This window comes from Notolabrus celidotus, chromosome 3 (genome assembly GCF_009762535.1).
Source record: "Notolabrus celidotus isolate fNotCel1 chromosome 3, fNotCel1.pri, whole genome shotgun sequence".
Lineage (NCBI taxonomy): Eukaryota > Metazoa > Chordata > Actinopteri > Labriformes > Labridae > Notolabrus > Notolabrus celidotus.
In genome coordinates, this window is record NC_048274.1 from 22,271,254 (window position 1) to 22,291,040 (window position 19,787).

General features: G+C 38.8%; 1 protein-coding gene across 2 annotated transcripts in view; it reads right to left on the reverse strand.

Moving 5' to 3' along the window:
* The window catches only part of spon1a (spondin 1a), a 149,353-nt gene that overhangs the window by 12,171 nt on the left and 117,395 nt on the right, over window positions 1-19,787 (reverse strand). For both annotated transcript variants that reach the window (XM_034680712.1, XM_034680711.1), the window contains 2 exons: window positions 15,285-15,349; window positions 2,131-2,332 (listed from right to left, as the gene is read on the reverse strand). In XM_034680712.1, the coding sequence (XP_034536603.1) occupies window positions 2,131-2,332; window positions 15,285-15,349 (267 nt within the window). The remainder of the gene's footprint in view (window positions 1-2,130; window positions 2,333-15,284; window positions 15,350-19,787) is intronic.

A 19,787-nucleotide genomic window follows, 5' to 3' on the forward strand; every position in this document is an offset into this window, starting at 1 on the left:
GTCAACAGCAGAGGTCTGCCAGCATGGGGTTGATAAAAGCATCACCGCCAGAGGCTGTCTGGAGGCAGACGACCAGTTCATCCTTCACCCCCCACTGAGGCCACCCAAAAAAAGAAAAAAACACTCACAGGGAAGAGCAGCACTGTTTGTGTTTGTGTGAGTGAGAGAGGGGGAGAGTAATGAGCATCCACTAATTAAAACAGATACAGTAAAAGTACTGGCACAGAGATGGGAACAAATTACTCTGTTACAGGCCTGTGCCTTTAACAAATTGTAACAGAGAGCCAGAGTCCCTCCAAACTACCAGAACAACCTCTGTGTCACCATCCACAGCTGACCAAAGAGTTTCTGGATACAAGGTTGATTTCATCAGTGAAACTGAAAAGCCTGTTGTGTTTTAATTACACGTAATGCATAATGCAGGTTGAGCAAGTGCGCATTTTAACAGAGAAATGCTGAATTTGTTGGCATCTCACACCTTCATATTAAATATTTTAGTGGCACACACTTCATTTAATTATTCAACCGAAAATCATGTTTTAGGGGAAAAGAGTATGAAAGGAAATTCCGGAGACTAAGACACTGGGGAGCAGTTGTTACAGAAAAGTATTTGATTTGCTGATGATTCTGTGTAGTCCAGCTTCTAAAGATATACAAAGTATTATTTGTCTTTGAAAGCAGATTTATAGATAGACACAAAAAAGATCTGTCTATAAAATTAAGTATATACATTGGACCCCGGGAAGAATGCCTGGTTCTTATGCTCATGCCAATGGGGATCCTGATAAAGAAAGAAAGAAGTAATAATCTGACGAAGTATAATGCTTGATGCTAATTGCGTCAGGCACACCCTGGGGGATTTAAAGCAACCTAATTTGCATCTTGAGCCATGTGTCACGGCAACTTCTGCAGCTGTGACTCCTGACCATGTTGATAAGCCAGCCAAAGTCAAATCAAAGTCTCATATGTTACAAAGCTAATTTCCTGTTTTTATACGATAAAATGATCCCTTGACCTCATGAAGAAGCTTTGCATCACGTCTCAATGCAATTCAAATTCTGAATTTTTACAGATGTTTCCCTTTGAGTATGGAGTCCAAAGTTAAATGTTTTAGACTTTAGTGGATGGCAAGTGTGTTATTACCAGTGTGAACACACTTTTGTCCAAGTGACAATATCAGTCAAGAGTAGTCAGAGTTAAAGAGAACACAACTTGAGGGTTACTGAATGTCCCAGTCCCTGTTTAGTCTGTGTGAGTTGCAAACTGCTTGTAAACAAAGACAGACATAGTGGACAAAGGAGTGTGTGTGTGTGTGTGTGTGTGTGTGTGTGTGTGTGTGTGTGTGTGTGTGTGTGTGTGTGTGTGTGTGTGTGTGTGTGTGTGTGTGTGTGTGTGTGTGTGTGTGTGTGTGCTTGAGAGAGAGACAGATGAAGAGTGAAATTATTTTTGAGACAGACCAAAAAAAAACAGAAATCACAGTTCATTGGGTTCATGTGTGGTCAGAGGGATCAACCAAAGGTTTCACACATGTCATCATAGAGTCTGGACAAGCATCCACACACACACTTACACACACACACTAATCTGTGAGCGCTGCGTGGAGACAACGAGCACGCAGCAGACAGCACCTCAGGGTTCTGGACAAGAGGGGAAGACATTGAAGGCTGTTAAAGGGAATTGGATGAGTGATGACAGTGAATTGTTGCAGACTGGCAGTATGTGAAGAGGTGAGAGAGGGAGTGATTGGGAATGTGAGCAGACAGGCAGATGAAGAGGGAGAGGTTGGTTTAATGACAAGGTCAGAATGAGAGTGTGAAGGGAAGACTCGGCTGGTGATGAGAGTGAGGAAGAAGGTTATCCAGGGGGTAGAAGGAGGAGAAAAGTAACAGTTTGCAAAAGTCTGTAATTGGTACTGGACTGTGGGGTTATAACCTGAGCTAAGTCACACATTCAGAAGGACTCTGCAGTTTTCCCTGCAAAACGATGACTGAGAGTTTCTTTTTTTAACAGCATGTTTTTCATTAAGTAATAAAAAAAGGGAAAACAATGACCCTGACGCTGCAGCATTCAATACAAATCACGAAAAAGATTGTTTAGTCGATGGATAAGGTTTTGAGTGTTGTTCCTGACCTCATATGATACTCCACTGTCAGTGCCTGCATCCCAGGGGATCATATCCTGCACCACCCTTTGGGCCCACCCACACTCCTTGGTACACAAGTCCTCTGCAGACAGACCCACATTCCAGTCTGGACTGGGGCCCAGCATGGTCAGGAAGGACATGAGGTGACGACTTCGGTCCACCGAGAATTCAGCTGAGGGGGCAGCTCGTCTGAGGAAGAGAAAGAGAGAGAGAAAGAAAGAGAGTTCAGAGTGGATCAAAGCCGGGGAGCAGGGGAGAGAAAGTGAGATGTCAAAAGTATCCCAAAAGACTGAATGGATGTTACACATGAAGGTGTGTCCTTCAGAAGACCTGAATCTCAGCTGCACCTGTTCCCTTTTAAGTGACATGGATTTTTTGAGCCAAAACAAACCCAGTGATGCATTTGGTTGCTCTTTGTGAACATGTGACTTGCAAGTTTCCCTGAAATGTCCACCAAGTGAAATATTCAATATAAAGTGCCCAGTGCACATAACTTTTTGCAGTCCCTTTTCATTTGCCCAAGATGCTCACTTGTGCTTTTTAGAAGCAAATACATTCATGGCAGCAGTATAGTGTTGGCTGAATATGCACCTATACAGTCAGAGGTGAAGCCTATACTATGTCTGGCACACCTCTGGCAGTGGTTTTATTCAGATTTGCTGATTATTTGTGTCTATCAGCATGTTTTCCTTGCTCCACGGTAGATTGTGAAGTCCTTCAGGGATAAATATAAGAACCGCTTTCTCTTTCTCTCTATATGCTACCGCTCGAACACTGCCCACTTTCCAACCAGTATGCAGTCTGAGATCCTCAAGCATGAAACACCATATTCCTGCCATTCCTACCTCATACTCAAAAACCAAAAGAGACTGAGAGTGTGCTGTTCCTGCCTGAGAATGTGAGACTTGCAGGATCCTCTTCTAAACCCATTCTGAAGGCTTTACTTTTTTTAATAGAAAAAAGCTCTCTTATATTTCTGTCCTTACAACAATGCAGAAAATGTTAAAAATGCTCAAACAAGCATGTAAACCGGAAGGTGGCAATAGTGGATAATCAGTCCGTCACATTGACTACCATAAGAAGATGTGGGCAGCCAAGCATATATATACTTCTTGAGCGAGCGGCACATTTAAACTGTGTATTATAAACTGTGTGTGGAGTAGTTAAGCACTACCAGATGTGAGATAGTTATTGGCACCTTGGCTGCGGTATAGTAATAAAGAACAGCTAGGTTTCATTGTAAACATGTGATTAAACCTAACTTTACCAAGCAGAAACAGGTAGCCAGTCACCTTTGCGCCCAGGCAACAAATATAAACAACAATTGCCAAGTTCAAGTTAGTTTTATGTTGTCAGGCTTCGTAAAACCCCCTTCTGTCCCCACTAAAACAGACACAACTGAGTTTTAAAAATCTACTCCTTGAAAGATGTTTTTCAAAACTTCAATTTTCAGTGGCTTAAGTCTCTGTTTACATAGAGAGAGGAGGACGAAACGCAAAGAAGAACATCCAGAAACCGGGGGACAGGGCTTCAATCTTTTAGCACATCAGCACTGCATTGTTGTAAGAATCAGGATTCTGATCATATTGTTATAAAAGCTCTCTTTGGAATAAGGGTAGGCTAATATGCAGCCTATAAATGCTTCTGTTGATTGTCATCAGTTGTTGAGTAGAACTTTGCAAGACAATCCATTTTCCTTATTTTAGTGCAGGTAATTGGCTGGCTTCTGATGTTATTTTACATAGATTAAATATCAACTGTAATTGTGAATTCTTTCTCTTAAATTACAGATTTTTGTAAATGTAAAAACTTAAAAAAATAACAATAATCAAATTCAAAAATGTTCTATGTATTCGTAGCAAATTTACAACTTTTTTCTTTGACAACTTTAGCGTTGTAAAGTTAAGCCTTTCTTGTCACAATATTTCAACTTTCCCAACAAGATCTCACATTTTCACCCACTGTTAAATTATACAAAATAATTGCTAATAATAATAACAACAATAATTATAATAATAGTACAAACATTATTATTATTATTATTATTATTATTATTATTATTATTATTATTTTATTACAATCGTTGTTGTAACTATAATTAATATCATTATATTGAGTTGTTGAGCTTAAATTACTTAAACAGTGTAAATAACTGTTAAATCTGAGTAATTAATCCCTGTAACAAATCTATCTCGTATCAGAGGTAAGAGAAGCCATGTAGCTTATTACTGTATCAGAACTCAAAGTCACTTCATAACATTTGACATTCACACAAAAGTGTGCCTGGTTTGTACAAAGGAGAACACAGCAACACACTAGCAGACTGACACTAAATACAGTAGCATGGAGTGAAAAATATCTGCCTTTGTTTTTCTTGAGTCAATACATGCCCCACTGTGACGTTTCCACACACCTACACAACTTATCTTTCACCAAAAATATAGGGCCTCATGGGAGCTGCAGTTGTTAAGCTTTCAGGAAAATCAACAGAAATGAAAAGCAGAATGAAGAAAGGTAACACTATAAAATAGATACTTAACTTGAGTGGAAGCTCAAAAAGAGTGCAACAATTTAATCAGTTGTAGAGAAAGGTACTTACAGTGCCTACAAATCATAATGACTGGCAAGTATTAATTTGACATATTCCAGACTCAAATTTAAAAACCACATCTCTCTCCACGCTAAATTTGCTCTGCTCAAGCAGAGAAGACACACATAAATACCCACCCATACACACACATGCAGACACACAAAAAGACACCTTTAGCCAGCTGTCTTGACAAATGATTGACAGCTAAACTAATTAAAATAAGTTTCCCAGCCAGCATAAGATTCATTAGGAGTGAGAATATTCCTGTAGTAACAGACAATTAGCTGGTGATTCCCTCTCACCCGTAATGATGCCCGTATAAATCCATTTGACTCCAGCAAACTCACTCTTGCCCTCTTGCTCTCTACTAATGATTACCAGTAGGATGTGAAATAGCTCTTCTACCTGGGGAACACACAGCTTGACATGACTCTCCTGGGTCTCTGCTCACTAAGTGCTGCAAGTCTGAGGGTTATAGTTGACAGCTACTTGGGCCCTGAGAAAAAGTTACTGACAGGAACCGAGGAGACAGAGCAAGCCTGGTCGAAGATCGGAAAGGGATTAATGACATATACAAACAGAAACCAAAAAAAAAACTGTGGAAATTATTGTATTATCCTGAAATGTTTAGGGATTGTATTTTTTTTATATAAATATGATTCTGTTGAGATGTTGGTACCAATTCAAAAATGTGTCAGGGTGTTGAGACATGGGTATTAGGCATGAATGTTTTATTCACTCACTCATACAAACAAGGCCCAAATAAGTATTTAGAGCATGATTATTATATGGTAATAACACAAAGTGTTGATATTAGCAGTGTAAACATGTTTGTAGTATTATAAATCATTAATTAGCACTTGTAAGAATAAAAGTAGCAGAAAAAACTGAGCAGAAGTCTTAACTTAACTGCGCTGAGATTTTGATGCTTTACGAAGATGAAAAATACTTAAAATAGCAAAGAACTAAGCACATTTTCATTGGATCTAAATTAAGAACAAAGCCTTATTTAGGATAATTAACTAACGTCACTTTTTCACATAGTGACAGCCAAGACAAGATTTCCAGTGCTAGGACTGAATCCTAATCAGTCCCTCCATGATTTCATGTTTTCTTTTTAGATTGTTGGGGCCCAGAAAGCCTGATTTTTCAACAGCTTTTTGAAAAAATTGCAGTGAAAGTTGGGATTGTTTTTTTTTGCTTTTTCCCCCAAATAACATCTAAGGGGCAAGTAAATACGCTAAATTACAGTTGGTTTTTTTTATGTGGCCACTGTGACTGTATTTTGATTCTCTTGATTCACAGAAAAATGCCATGAAAGGGCTGTATTGCACATTTACGACGGTCTCTGAATGCACCTCGCAGTGACAGAGGTACTTGACAGTCAGTCAGTTCACGGCACTCTGAAATGCATCTGCATCTTTCAACAAGGAGTTGATCAAAACTTACTAAATGTGTCTGATGTTTCACCAAACTGGATTAAATCAAGCTGTAGACGCAGAGCTTTTTACGGTAATGGCGGCAACAACGTCAGACCTCAAATAGTAAAAAGATGTCCCCCGGTTGTGTCTTTGTCACTGACGCACACCGGGGGTAAAAATCATCAATGAAGATGAGACAGATGCATGGAGGCGGAGAGAGCTGGTTCATAAAGCACACCTGCTGCAGGTAGAGACCAAGCGAACACTGTGCCCCTCAGATAATAACTCTAGTATCGATAAATAACATTGTCATCGTCACTTGTCCTGCCTGCTGTCCCCTCTTTTCACTTGTTCTCCGTGCGTGTTTTGCTGTTGGAAAGCGCCGATCAAGTGAGGACTTACGTTTATGTTCCAAGGAAATGAAATTGATGACGAAACCAATGACGCACAGGGGCTGAGATTAAGGTAATTGGTCAAATTTACGGGAACGTTGCGGTGATTGTATAAAATTGCAAGGCTGCGCAAAAATCGTGCTGATTGGTTGAATTTGCGTTGATAGTTGCGATCACGAAATCACAACTTCCTGGAGGGACTGCCTAATGCCTGGGGTAAGGGTTCCATGTCTAGTGAAGTCACACCTCAGATTATGATATTTCACATGTTTTTTATGGAAACGTATTGTCTCAAAGTGGCTGGATGCACAGATGACAGTATGCCAAAAGTTGATGTACGTGTGTGTATACTACTCTGTACGCACACATATAAAGTATCAACACTTTTAAGATAGTTCTGAGTGTGACAGAAATAAAGGAGGCAGCTCATTAACAGCTGTTTTCTCGTCTTCATAAGCTTCTTATTTCACTCTGTTGACTACCAGCTCATTTCTTTAAGCTGCTTCACAGAAGAAACCAACAGAATACCAAAACATTCCTCTGGTTATTAGGAAGCGGCCTGACAAGAAAGAGTAGGAGTGGGGAGACAACAAGGAGCCAGTCGACTGTCAAGGAGGTACTGTAGATGTCATGGAGACAACCATTTTAATCCTGTATAAAGTGGGGGAAGTGGGTGAGCTAATGAAGAGAACCTTGAGGAACCCAGATAGGAAGCTGCAAGAAGAAAACACTTTAGTCCACGGTGTGAGAGTGGGAGGACACAGTACAGAAACGGAGAGAGTCAAAGGTAGCTTTTCATCAGATTTGTTGTCAAGAATCAGGAGATATATCTTGTTCCAATAAGTATGATATAGTACACACTGACTAATTCTATTGCAAAAAAATCTGGAGCTTGGATGTGACTGATTCTTTCATGCTAAAAAGTGTATTTGAAATATGGGCTTGTATTATACAAAGACTATAAATAATGGATGTGACCAGAGTAAGCTGTTGGACCATCAGTTCCTAAACTGCCTCTCTAAATCCTCAAGTATGGCATATGGCTACATTGGTTTTCTGAAGCCAGACGTCAGACGAATATTTGGTGAGAGTTTCCATAAATGCTGGTGCTGGAGACAGTCCAAGTTATTAAAGCTAAACAAAGCTTATCGCTAGTGGCAAAACGATTAGCATGTCCAATAGAATGGGATCTTAGTTGTATCCAACAAAAGTCAATTTTAGTTCTAGACTTAAAGGGATATTTCAGTTTTTTTGAAGTGGGGTCGTATGAGTTACAGTACATTAGTGCTCCTGTTAGCCACAATGCATGCCGGTGAGCTCTTCCCCTTTAATGAGAAAATTCCCAGAGGACCGGCAGGTAAGCTAGGCTATTTTCTCTGCGGACGGGGCCTCCTATTTTGCGTAATTTCGCCAAAGTTAAGAAAATATGTTCCAGGCACTCATCAAGGTGCAAATGCATGCACCAGTAAAAAAAAATTGGAGCTATTCAGTTTGCCGTTAGAAACCCCCTTTGTTTTGGCACTATTTCGGACGGACCTCGCAGACTGGTGTTCTTCCGCTGCATGAGCACGGATACACGCCGATCAGCTGTTTGGATCAACAAGCATGTAGCAGGATCAAGTAGCAGTATCAGTCTTTACAGTGAATTGAACTCACTTTTCTGCAAATTTAAAAGATGGTGCATACCTGTCTTTATCCCGGCTGTTCAAACAAGCAAACCTCCTGTAAGGCATGGAACTCTGGATGACGAGTGACGCAGACTGGAGCCGTATGCGAGCCGCTGGTATCCTCTAATTCAGAATGGTCCTGAAGTATTGTTGTCACTAAGTCCCTCTCCTGACAGCAGAAGCTCTCTGGGTTCGTTGGCATGGGCTCACAGTTTACACACCGGAATCACCAGGTAACGTGGGATCTCTCCTGCTCACTCGTTAGTACAGAACTTTCTCCCCTCTCTTCTTTGGTACGTTGGGTCTGCATCTGGAGTTCTTCCTCTGTAAACTCTGGTTCATAGAGAAATCCTCTTGTGTCCACAGTCAACGGCATGTCATTGTCGCTGTCAGAATTACTCATTTCTGCAGTTTGTAGTTTTTGTTCCTAAAAGTGTCTGCTAAAAATGCTACGTGCTTGTTGATCAAAACAGCTGATCGGCGTGTATCTGTGCTCATGCAGCGGAAAAACACCGGTAGTGGAAAGTTGATAATAGATGTATGTTTGACAAAATCCGGTCGCAAGTTTTAAGGGACTGACTCCTCCCCCATGTGCCTGTCTGATTAAATAAATGTGTCAAGTATTGTTCTACAATTTAAAGTTCCAACAAAAGAAAATAAGATACACTGAAATGCAAAGCTTGTAGCTTGCTCAACAGAGTCCAAGTAGTTGATCTTTACAAGTCCTACCTATGACAAGGCAAAGAGCCAATCCAAGTTCATGATCTTGGGCTGGCCAATCAGATTTCTGAGGTGGTGGTGGTGGTATGAGGGAAATTGAGAGACACATGGTATAGGGGGATTTGAGAGACTTGCCGTGTTTCTAAGTGACAGTTTGTTTCAATTGAGGTAGCAAACAGAAGCTACAGCAGCCGGGCTGGCATTGTTTGTAACTCCTTGCTGAAAGACTCCGGGTATGGCTGTGTAGGTGGTTAATGCCATCCAGAAAGAAAAAGTTAAATGTCAAGTTCTGAATCACATTTCCATCCCTACTTTTAGCAAATGCAACTTAATACTGTAACCTAGAATTTTCCCAGACCCCCTCTGAGTTTAGTGAATGAAGAATGGGATTACCTCAGACCCTGCCTCATTTCCAAAGGTACAAAGTAATTGAGACAGCCATCATATCACACAAGAATGACTGCAGACTGAAAGAAGCTGAGGGTGTCCACTGTGCACTGACTTCGAAGAAAGACCCAATCAGACAAAATTATAATAGAAATGATTCCCAAAGTTATTTCAGGTATTCAAGAACATATTATTTTTACACACAGGGGTTTTTCACTTTTTGGATGGAAGACTGTTTTGCACTACTGAAAATGGAGTTTGTCAAATAGATCTTTCAAAATTGGTCTGCTTGCTTCTGAGCACATATTTAATATCTTGGCACTGGACACGAGTTGCACTGGACATGATAAAACAGAATCTACATCTACAGTGAATTGTTTCTGACACATAAGGTATGAGAGTTGTCAGTCCTTGTCACTCACTGCTTGGGTTATATTTTCAAATCATTTATCTGGGGTGCTGGAGGTCAAGCAGAAACACGTTTGTAACAGCTTCTTTTTTGTTATATTTGTATAAAGCGTCCTATAGCGTTGGGTTTGTCCTCTTTTCAAACTCACCTCCTGTCAGGACTTGGAGGAGCGCACAGAGCTTCTCTAAAAGATGCTAAGGTCGATGTTTACCCTTGACACTCTTTTGAAAGCTGTGATTTAATAATGTACATCTTTTAGAGGGAGTCCCAGAGCTGCTTGTTTGCACCAAAACCATCAACCTTATCTTGAGTTTGTTTAAGAGAAAGATTTAAAAAATGAATTTCAGACACATAATTTTGTGTCATCTTGAAACAGATTGTTTGGTATGGTATCATATAATTGTATATCCCATTGTATCACACTATCATTTTATTTTGTGTTGTATCTCATAATAAAATTGAAACGTATCATTTTGTATCAAATCAAATAAGATTGTATACAGTATGGTACTGTATCATATATTGTTTTGTGTAGTATTGTTTGGTATCATATCGAATCGTTCTGCAAAGTGATTTTAAATGATTGTATTACTGTGTTGTAATGTATCCCAACTTAAACCCGATGGAAAAGATTTGCTTTTGGACAGAAACACTGGAAGAGCAACTCTGCTACAAGTTGTTTTGGCCATTTAATGATATAGTAATAAAAGAACAGGACAATCCTGTAAATGAAACTGTCCTCAAGAATAGTTACACTTTGTCAGCTGAGCTCGTCTGATAAGTTCAGGCTTCTTTGGAGCATGCATGATTTGCAACATAAAAGCAACTTTTAGTGAGATTGCTTCAGTTTGTACATAGACACATTTGTTTTTGAAGTATAACTTGTAATTAACACTGCTGAATATTTGAAATCATCTATGTGTCGGTTTTATTGCCGTTGTCTGCTGTTATTACTGACATGAGAAAATACTTTGATAAGCTTTTCTCTTCTACTTGGTTTTATTCACACACTGCAAGCTCGATGACCATGAAACATTTTGACAGATGATGAAGTCATCTCTCAAAGATCTGTCTAGCCTACCTACTTTTCCTGAAAATAAATCTTACTGTGTTCAAGCTTATTCCTTTTTCCCCATTATGTTTGATCTCAGGAGGAAGGCTGGAGAAATACTGCTGTAATATGTGTGATAATAGCTGTCACTTCTTCAGCCTCATTCTCCTCTCATCTCCCAACTCCTCTCTCTCCTTCTTCCTCTCTGCTGCCTTGGCCTTTGTTCCAGCAATCATTTTGTTCTTTTAAGTAAAGTAAAATTGAAAGCATGATTTAAGAGGAGGCACTTGGTTTTGCAGAATGTAGTTGCAGTACACACAGCAGTTCTTAAACACATGGTTGGCTTAAAAAATCTACATAGGTAATTACACCTCAGTCTTCTTAGAAGCTTTTTAATCACTTCCTTATCTCTCTCTCTCTCTCTCTCTCTCTCTCTCTCTCTCTCACTCTCTCTCTCTCTATTTCTCTCTCTCTCTCTCTATTCTCTCTCTCTCTCTCTCTCTCTCTCTCTCTCTCTCTCTCTCTCTCTCTCTCTCTCTCTCTCTCTCTCTCTCTCTCTCTCTCTCTCTCTCTCTCTCTCTCTCTCTCTCTCTCTCTCTGTTTCTTTGACTCCCTTATTTTTATCCTCATATATGTCAAAGCAAGATGGCTGCATCTCAAGCTTTATTAGAGAACCCCCTCATAAAGAAATATATATTTGCTCAAAAACTGAACCGGTTGAACCAGACTTTTTGACTTGGGGTTGGTCAAACTAGGGCACTGACTTTTGTAGGAGTGGCCAGGCATGGTTAAGATTCAGGACTTCCCCAACCTAGGATGGTTACCTCTACTAATCACATCTACTTTAAAGGTAACTCAACTGAATGGCAACATATAAATCCGCTGACCTCAATTATTTAGGGACCCAAAGAGAAGATGTTTGTCCAAAGTCACCATTTAAAGTACAGAACAAAGAAAGTGTCCCTCACTGAAAAGCAAAGAAGCAGCCTGTTGAAAAACATCCAAACACATAGATACAACACAATAAATTTGATGTTAATATGAGTGCTACCTCCGACAAGGCAAATAGCCAATCATGATTTAGGATTTCAGGGTGGCCACTGTGGTGGCTTCATGCTATGTTAAAGCAGGATACATCATTATACTTTGTATAAAGAATATGAATCTGAAAAGTCGCTAGAAGTCATACTAAAGATTTTTCCTAAATTGGAGTTGAAATTGGAGACAGTTTATGCCTTTGAGATTAAAAGTGCAGTAGAGGTAAAATAGACAGCGAGACGACAACCCAGAGTAGATGACGGGAGACCGTGCTTCTATCTTCTTGTTTTTCATCTCTCAGCCAGGAAATGCAACAAAGTAAGCTACTGCTTGATTGTTAGGCTAATACAACGTATGAAAACTATGTTGTGTCACTATGTTTAAACGCGATTCATACTGTGTTGCTCTGTAAAACAGCTGTGTTGTGTAACATGTAGGGTCGACGTGTGTTCCTTAGTTGTCTGGTGTTACTGGTAGACAACCATAACAAGTACGGCATTGATGAAAATCTATCGTAGATATGGAGAACTTGATTCCTTGGGGAAGTGCCTGCATGTATCAGGATGCATTTTGGAAAAGAAGTTGCAGCCTCAGCCTTACTGCTTTTCTTTGCTTTACTCTTGCTGAAAGGAATATTGTGAAACAGTTTTTCATACCAAAACAGGTGGATATATGAAATGCAAGCTGGCCTGTAGTTCTTTTGTGTCAACACCTACATTAAAGGATGGAACTGTTGGCCAGAGAACAGATAACAGATTTAGCAGCTCAATATCCACACCAATACAACTGTGCCCCAGGCCCAGAGACACACAAAGTATGGCTGCAGCTTCAGACCTTTTACACAATATATATATATTTAACAGAGCTAGAGGAAAGTTGGTGAAATGCTCCTTTTGAGCACTTTTTACTTCTAGGCTGCATAAACACACTTAAAAGGAAATGACAGCTAAGGGAAAGGAGACACCAGACGGAGTGCTGAAGTGGCAGAGGAACTTTTAGCAGGTCAAAGATGTGTGAATATGGTTATACCTTTTTCCTGTTCTGCATGCAATGAAAGTACCTTGTATTTTATCTAACACAACATATGTAGAAGATTAAATCTAAGTTATGGATAACTGTGGAGCTTTGTGAAGTTACATTTACATACAGTAAGTGCATCTACATATTTATTAGTACAGAGCCTTAGTTCTGTTACTTTTTCTTATTGGAACAGGAGAAATGTATTGATTCATGCATAATTATGAAGGTTTTCATAATTCCTGCTGTTGTGTCATGATTTCTGACCAGCACAGCAACTAACAACAATATTTTCCAGAAACCTGAATAAGCTGTTTTTATGCTAAGTATGTTCTGAGTACTTTGGTTAGGATACTAAGTGAAGCACTTCTTCAATTTAACTGAAAAACACACAAACACACACACACAGGCATATTTGCAACCCTGAAACATGCTGACATAAACATACATTTATACATTTTTATAGCTGTTTAAATGTGATGCTAATGAACCACTGAAGAATCTTAGCTTTTCATATGCAGGTCCTCCAGTTAGTAAAACCTAAACTTATATACTGAAGACACTTCATGTGGTTATCAATACAAATGTCCCTCCCTTACTTGAAACAAGAATTGATATGATACCTCCTGTGTGTGCCAACCACATTAACCGTGTAAAATAGTTAATTGGTTCTCTTTACAAGAACAGAGTATGCTAAGTAGCCCAAGGTAATATCATGGCTTTTATTCCTGGCTGTGGTATTCCCTTTGGAGACTTAACTCATGGCTCTCACTGAGGCCCGAGGTCGGGAAAACAACACTACACAGGCCTTTAACACTTAAGTTCTTGAGAGTTCGCTGAGCCAACAAGCTTCTTGTTTTTCTCATGAATAAGAGATAAAATGGCTTTTATGAATTCAGGAGTAAATGAGCATGCACACAGTGAGCGGGTGTAGCTGGCAGTTTCAGGGCACCTTTGAGGTGGATTTTTACTGATCAGCAAGCTCTGGGTCCAACTTTAGATACAAACTTCTGGATGTTTGTTCTGATATCTTAAACACTAGAACCTAATGTACCAAATATGTGATTTTATTCCTGTAAAAAGGTTTACCAGTGGTTGCTTTGGACCATTAGCTACAAATTGGGGGTGCTTTATGTGCATGTTACCAAGGAAGAGGCTGAATATTTTTTGAGCACAAAGTTTTACAGAGTATACTTAACTCCAGAAGGATCACAATCAAACAAAACAGTCAAATTAAAGTAGATGTGCTTTTATACCATGGAACAGTAAAAGTTTCAATGGTGATACTCAAACGCCAGTCTGTCACATACTCACTTCTTCAGTAAGATTGTAAAAGTAATTAAGAGTAATCACAGGGAACAAAGATATACAGGCCAATGGGTTATTGGCTCCACATTAAGGGAATATTGTATTGTAACATATTATTACATCTCAACTTACTTACATTACAGTTGTATCCAATGAATGAAAAAACAGGCAATAAAAGTCACTTTCATTTGCTTATTAACAAGCCTACACATTACTACATAGCAGGTTTGCGATCAGACTTTACATACAGAGAAGAGGAATAAATGCAGCTGCAACAAGTCACCAGAAAAGTTAAAGTCGCAACAAAGGTGTATAGAAGAAATAGGAATCAGCGTTAGCAGCAGCTAGAGTTAGCACCAATAAAACTCAGTGTTTGTTTTAAATTAAACAAGGCAGAATTTTTAACATACAAATTTAGTTCCATACTCCATCAGTCCTGATGTATGTGACTATTTGACGATCAATTTTCCTCGGGTTTCATTTGCTTGAAATCCGCCACCCTCTTAGATATTTAAGTGTAGAATATAACTCATGAAGCAACGAATGATTTTGTTTTGAATTGTTCAAACTTTGCTGCTTGACAAGATTTTCCATGATATCTTTTGGTGCACTAAAGTTGGTGATCAAAGTGGGACTGGATATTGTTGTATGTTCAACTTCACACGTTTTGTCTCAAAGGAATGGTTGATTATCTATGTAGAAGATAATGCAGCAAACAAAGGCATGAAAAGCTTGTTGTAGTTACTTTCAATACTTTTTGTAATATTGTTATTTTTGGTACTCTGATCACATAAATTTGGGTTGTTTTATGGAAAGCTAATGTGGGACAGGGCATATTTGTACACCTGACTCAACATATGCTATTCCTCATTGATGGGACCTCAGTGTCTGAGAACATGTCAAAAAAGCAGAGACCTGTGAATCTAACCTTTAGCCTATGTCTGGCTAACGATCAGCTCCTTTGTCTTGTGGTCCTTATTACTGGAATCCAATAGGTTTGTGCTGACTCTGCATGATAGTGTAAACTCATGTAGATTGTTTCCCATTGGTATTACGTTTTTGATTACACACCTTCAAATCCAGCAGCCTAGTCATGGTAGATATGTGGTGAGCACTATTATACTCAGAAAATATCACTTACACATTGAGTGGTTGCCAGGCTGGCCACTGGGCTTTCATTTTGATGACTGTAAGGACCTCATCACCCTACAAAGGAGAGACAGACAAAGAGACAAAAAAATTCAATCTTAGCTCCCTGAGATTATCAACACTCTTGAACCACACTGTTCCAGAGTGATTAATTAAAAAGAATCAATGAAAGATTTTCCATTCAATTTCACTTTTTTAATCTATTAAGTTATTATGGTGGACAAAGATGGTAGGGGGTCAAAAGTGCCAGAACCACAGTTTCAAACAGATTACAAAAGCACAGGGGACAATGCAGCCACGGAACAAAGATCAATGTAAATATGACAGAATAAATGTCAGAGAAATGGGAACACACGCCCAGAAGATTAAAGAGGACCTGAAACTAAATGTTCCAGAGAGAAAACCATGAAAGAAAATCTTACATCAAAACGGTGTCTGAACTTTGTCATGCATGGAGAGGAAAGGTGAAATCAGTTTAAACAGATTACTCAAAGGGACCTAAATGTCCTGCTAATGAATTCAATATCAACAAAAGATAAAAGATGAAGCCTATGTTATAAAAGAACAGGACAGAAATTATTCCTGCCTACAAGTCCTTTAGATACTTGCACATATATTTTGTTTGGGGCACAAAGAGGTTGTGTAAGCCTTTCACTAACTCTGGTAACTGTAAGAGAGTAACAAGAAGTACTTTTCTTGAAAACTGTTTTTAGGGACTTATCAAATACCATAGACTGTATAAAACATGAACAGAACAACTGTTACCCTGAGTGAACCCAAAATGTGTAGAGGTCCCCCTGGTGCCTGGCTGTACTCACACTTTCCGTATAGCGTTAGTTTTGGCAACTATTTTGGATTTAGTCTTAGTCTTAAGATGATCACATCTTACTGTCTTTATCTTTTTATAATTTTTGAGAACTTTCAGTTGACAAAAACTCAATATATTGTCAACTGTCATATCCATCAATTGTAATATGTTCGTATTCCTAACCTTTGTTGTATACTTAAGCCTAGACTGTCTCCAATGTAAAGGTGCTGTGCTGTCCCTGCTTATCTACTGGAGTAAGGAAAGTACATTGTGGTAATATAAAGAAATGATCCTTACTCCAAGTTAAGAAACAAAACAATCTTTTGTGGCCCGTATGGCTATATTTTGATACTTTCGCTTCAAATAAAAGTGCTAAACACACACGTTCAGTTCAAGGCACTCTGGTCTGTGTTTGGACTGTGTTTATATAGTGCTTTCTCCAGACTTTTGACCTCTCAAAGCTCTTTTACATTATGTTACATCCCCCTATTCACATCACATTCACACACTGATAGCAGAGCCACCAGAGGTAGATCGGGGGTTAAGAATTGCCCAAGGACACTTCAGCATGTGGATAGCAGGATCTATCAAACCCCAGAACTTGCCATTAGGAGACGACCGACTCTACCACTGAGCCACAGCCACCCACTTCTAATTGCATCTTCATCCTTGATAATTTAGAGTTGATCAAAGCTATGAAACATCTCACTTAATATGCTAAAGTACTGCTAAACAAAGATAAATCATGGCTTTGACACAGTAGTATTGAGTTAACAGTAGCAAAAAACTGCAAACTTCTAATATTACACAGGCATCAGCACAGTAGCTGGTTATGGCTTTTATACTGTCATTCATCAGGGAAAATGAGAGATACATTGAGGCAGTGAGAACTTGTACCTGCGGCACACTCATTACAGATAAATGACAAAATCAACACAGCATCCCTTACCTAATTCAGCCCGTTACAGCAATTTTGAAAGACTAAATGCACATTGGGGAAAATATAGAATTTTAATGTCTGACGACCCCCTACTAACATTTTAATCTCTTCTCTTTAATAAAAAAAAAACATATTGTCATTAGAGTTTTATTTTCAATGGCGTATTTTCAGCTCAACTTCCTCACATCTTAGACATGGAAAAGTGGTCTCTGACAAACATTTCTCATCATCATTTTTGTTAATGAACTTAACACTGCTTTTGTAGTAGCAGTTGTCATCTGCTGATTTATGTTCAAGTGCTCATTTTTCTGAGAAGTTTAGTTGTAAACAATTATTTTATGTTAAAATGATAACTGATTGACAGCCCTGTTGACATATGCAGGCTCCTGCAGCATTCTGTAATGGATTAGCAGAGCAGAGGAGGAAATGTGAGAGAAAACATAACAAACACTTACACAAGACAGAGTCATCAAACTTTCCATAATCACAAGTGTCTGCTTCAAAATCTGTTCTTCTGTGGACCGGACTGACTTCAAGGATCTTTGAGATCACTTTTGCACATGCCTTTGTTCCACTAGCGCCATATATCAGCACACATCAAGACATACTTTTGGTTTCACATCTCACAATGGGGGAATCATAGAGGTGAGGTGTACAACCAATGCCAAACACCTCATGTAAAATATCACCTTAGAACACAGGCATGGATGGATTTGTCAAATCTAATATTTTACACATCCTAAACACAAACACAGCTTGTGTGTGTTATGAGGAAACAAAAATTAAGCAGACCATTAATTGAATACAAGTTTGTCCCCTTTCCATGCACAGTGTGAAATGGCACTGATTAGCTGCTTAGAAATACAGAGCTCTGATCACCAATAATAACAAAAAGGTTTTTAATCTCACTTATACTAAGGATGCTTGCAGAGAAAATAACAGAAAATGGCTCTGTTGCTTTTATTTCCTCTCGACCCTTGCTGAGAGCGGCACAGAATTACACATGGACATTATTTCTTGTCATGCCATTTTGTCGGTAAAGTAATAGAGGGTGTATGAAAGAATGTCAAACCTGTCCCATGTGCTTTGAATGCTGAGTACTATTTCTCATTTTAAAAAGAGCTTTCTCAGGGGTGTTAATAACCAGTTGTTGTGACAATAACCTTACTTCCTGTGGTCAGAAAATAACATTTGTTCCAACATGACAGCAGCCCCATCTCTTACTCGGTGTGATTGAATTTCACTGCAGCAAATCTGACAGGCTGATAATAAGCACAGCAGACTAATCCTGTTTAACATTCAAGGGTGGAACTGATGGGCTGTGCGTGTGCTAAGGATTCAAATACCATATACTCTGACTTCTCTCCAACCTGACACCGTTTTACATTCAGGGAAAGATTAACACCTTCGAGCAAACATTTCATTCTGTATAAATTCATATTTATTAAGGAGCCTGCAAACTTCATGAACAAGTGTGAATAAAAAAAGATGGCGCAGCTTTTTATTGCATTTTCCAGTTGAATTCCATAGTGTGTTATTTCATTTGTATTTTGTTCTATTTTAATGTATTTATCATTTCTTCCCAGGGAACAAGATACAGTGCATTGTTCTTTGGTACAGTACTTTGGTTTAGTTTGAATTTTAAAGACTAGGGGAGTATTGTAAGCTAGAGTAACTGTAGGGAAATCAACACAAAAAAAAGAAAAGAAAAAGAAGAAGCTTGCTTATTTTATTTTATTCAGTCTCTCTCTGTCTTTTAAATTGGGTAGGACAGAGGTTTTCACCGTCCAATTTCCCAGGCTGAGGGTGAGCAGAAAGGAGCCTGGATATACGCCTGTGATGAGGAATAGAGTTGGCAAATATTGCTGTGAGACCTTTAGAGAAACAGATATTTCACATCCAGCAGCATCCAAGACGGTGACAAGGATCACTAGCGAGCGAGCCAAAAAAGACCTTCGCCCACAATTTAGTCTTTTGGCAGCCATTTGCAGAACAAATTGAACTGTCAAGATGAGACTCATAAATGCTGAAAAGGACACATTTCATGTTCTGCACCTGCAACCCCAGAAACAACATCACTGGGTTTTTTTTCAGTCTCTATCTTTCAACTCTCTCTCTTTCTCTTTGTCTCATTCTCCCTCTTTCTATTTTGCCCAACAACATCCCAAAATAATTGTCCCTGAATGCACATAATGTACAATGGACTTTTTGAACCAGTCCAACCTCAGAACATTTTAGTAACATCCAAAGAAAAGGTGAGCATAATGAGGGTTTTCACCTCAATGACACTATAACAGGATATTCATTTTTTCATCTCTGCAAACCTATGATCAGATTATTTCTGTTTTCTTATGATAGAACATCCTGAACTCTTCGTCTTCTTCCCATGTAAAGTAATTACTTGTAGAGTGGGGAGGAGTGGACATACTTAGAGGAAATGAATGGTAACTTGTTAAGTTTTCAGCAGGTACAACCAGTTCCTCGGGTTAAAAAAAAACAAAAAAAAACAAGAAAATTTAAAATTAAAAAAAATGTAATCTCATAATTTTCTATAGTTAACTCACTAACAATCTCACATTATTATTGCATTTACTTTGACAGCTCTAACAGATAGTAATGTGCTGTAATAATCAAATCCAAGTTATCACATGATTTTCGATTATTTACAGCATACGTGATTAATTAATCACAATTAATGATGATGCAAGAAGCATTGCATTACAGGTAGACATACTACACAATCCTAT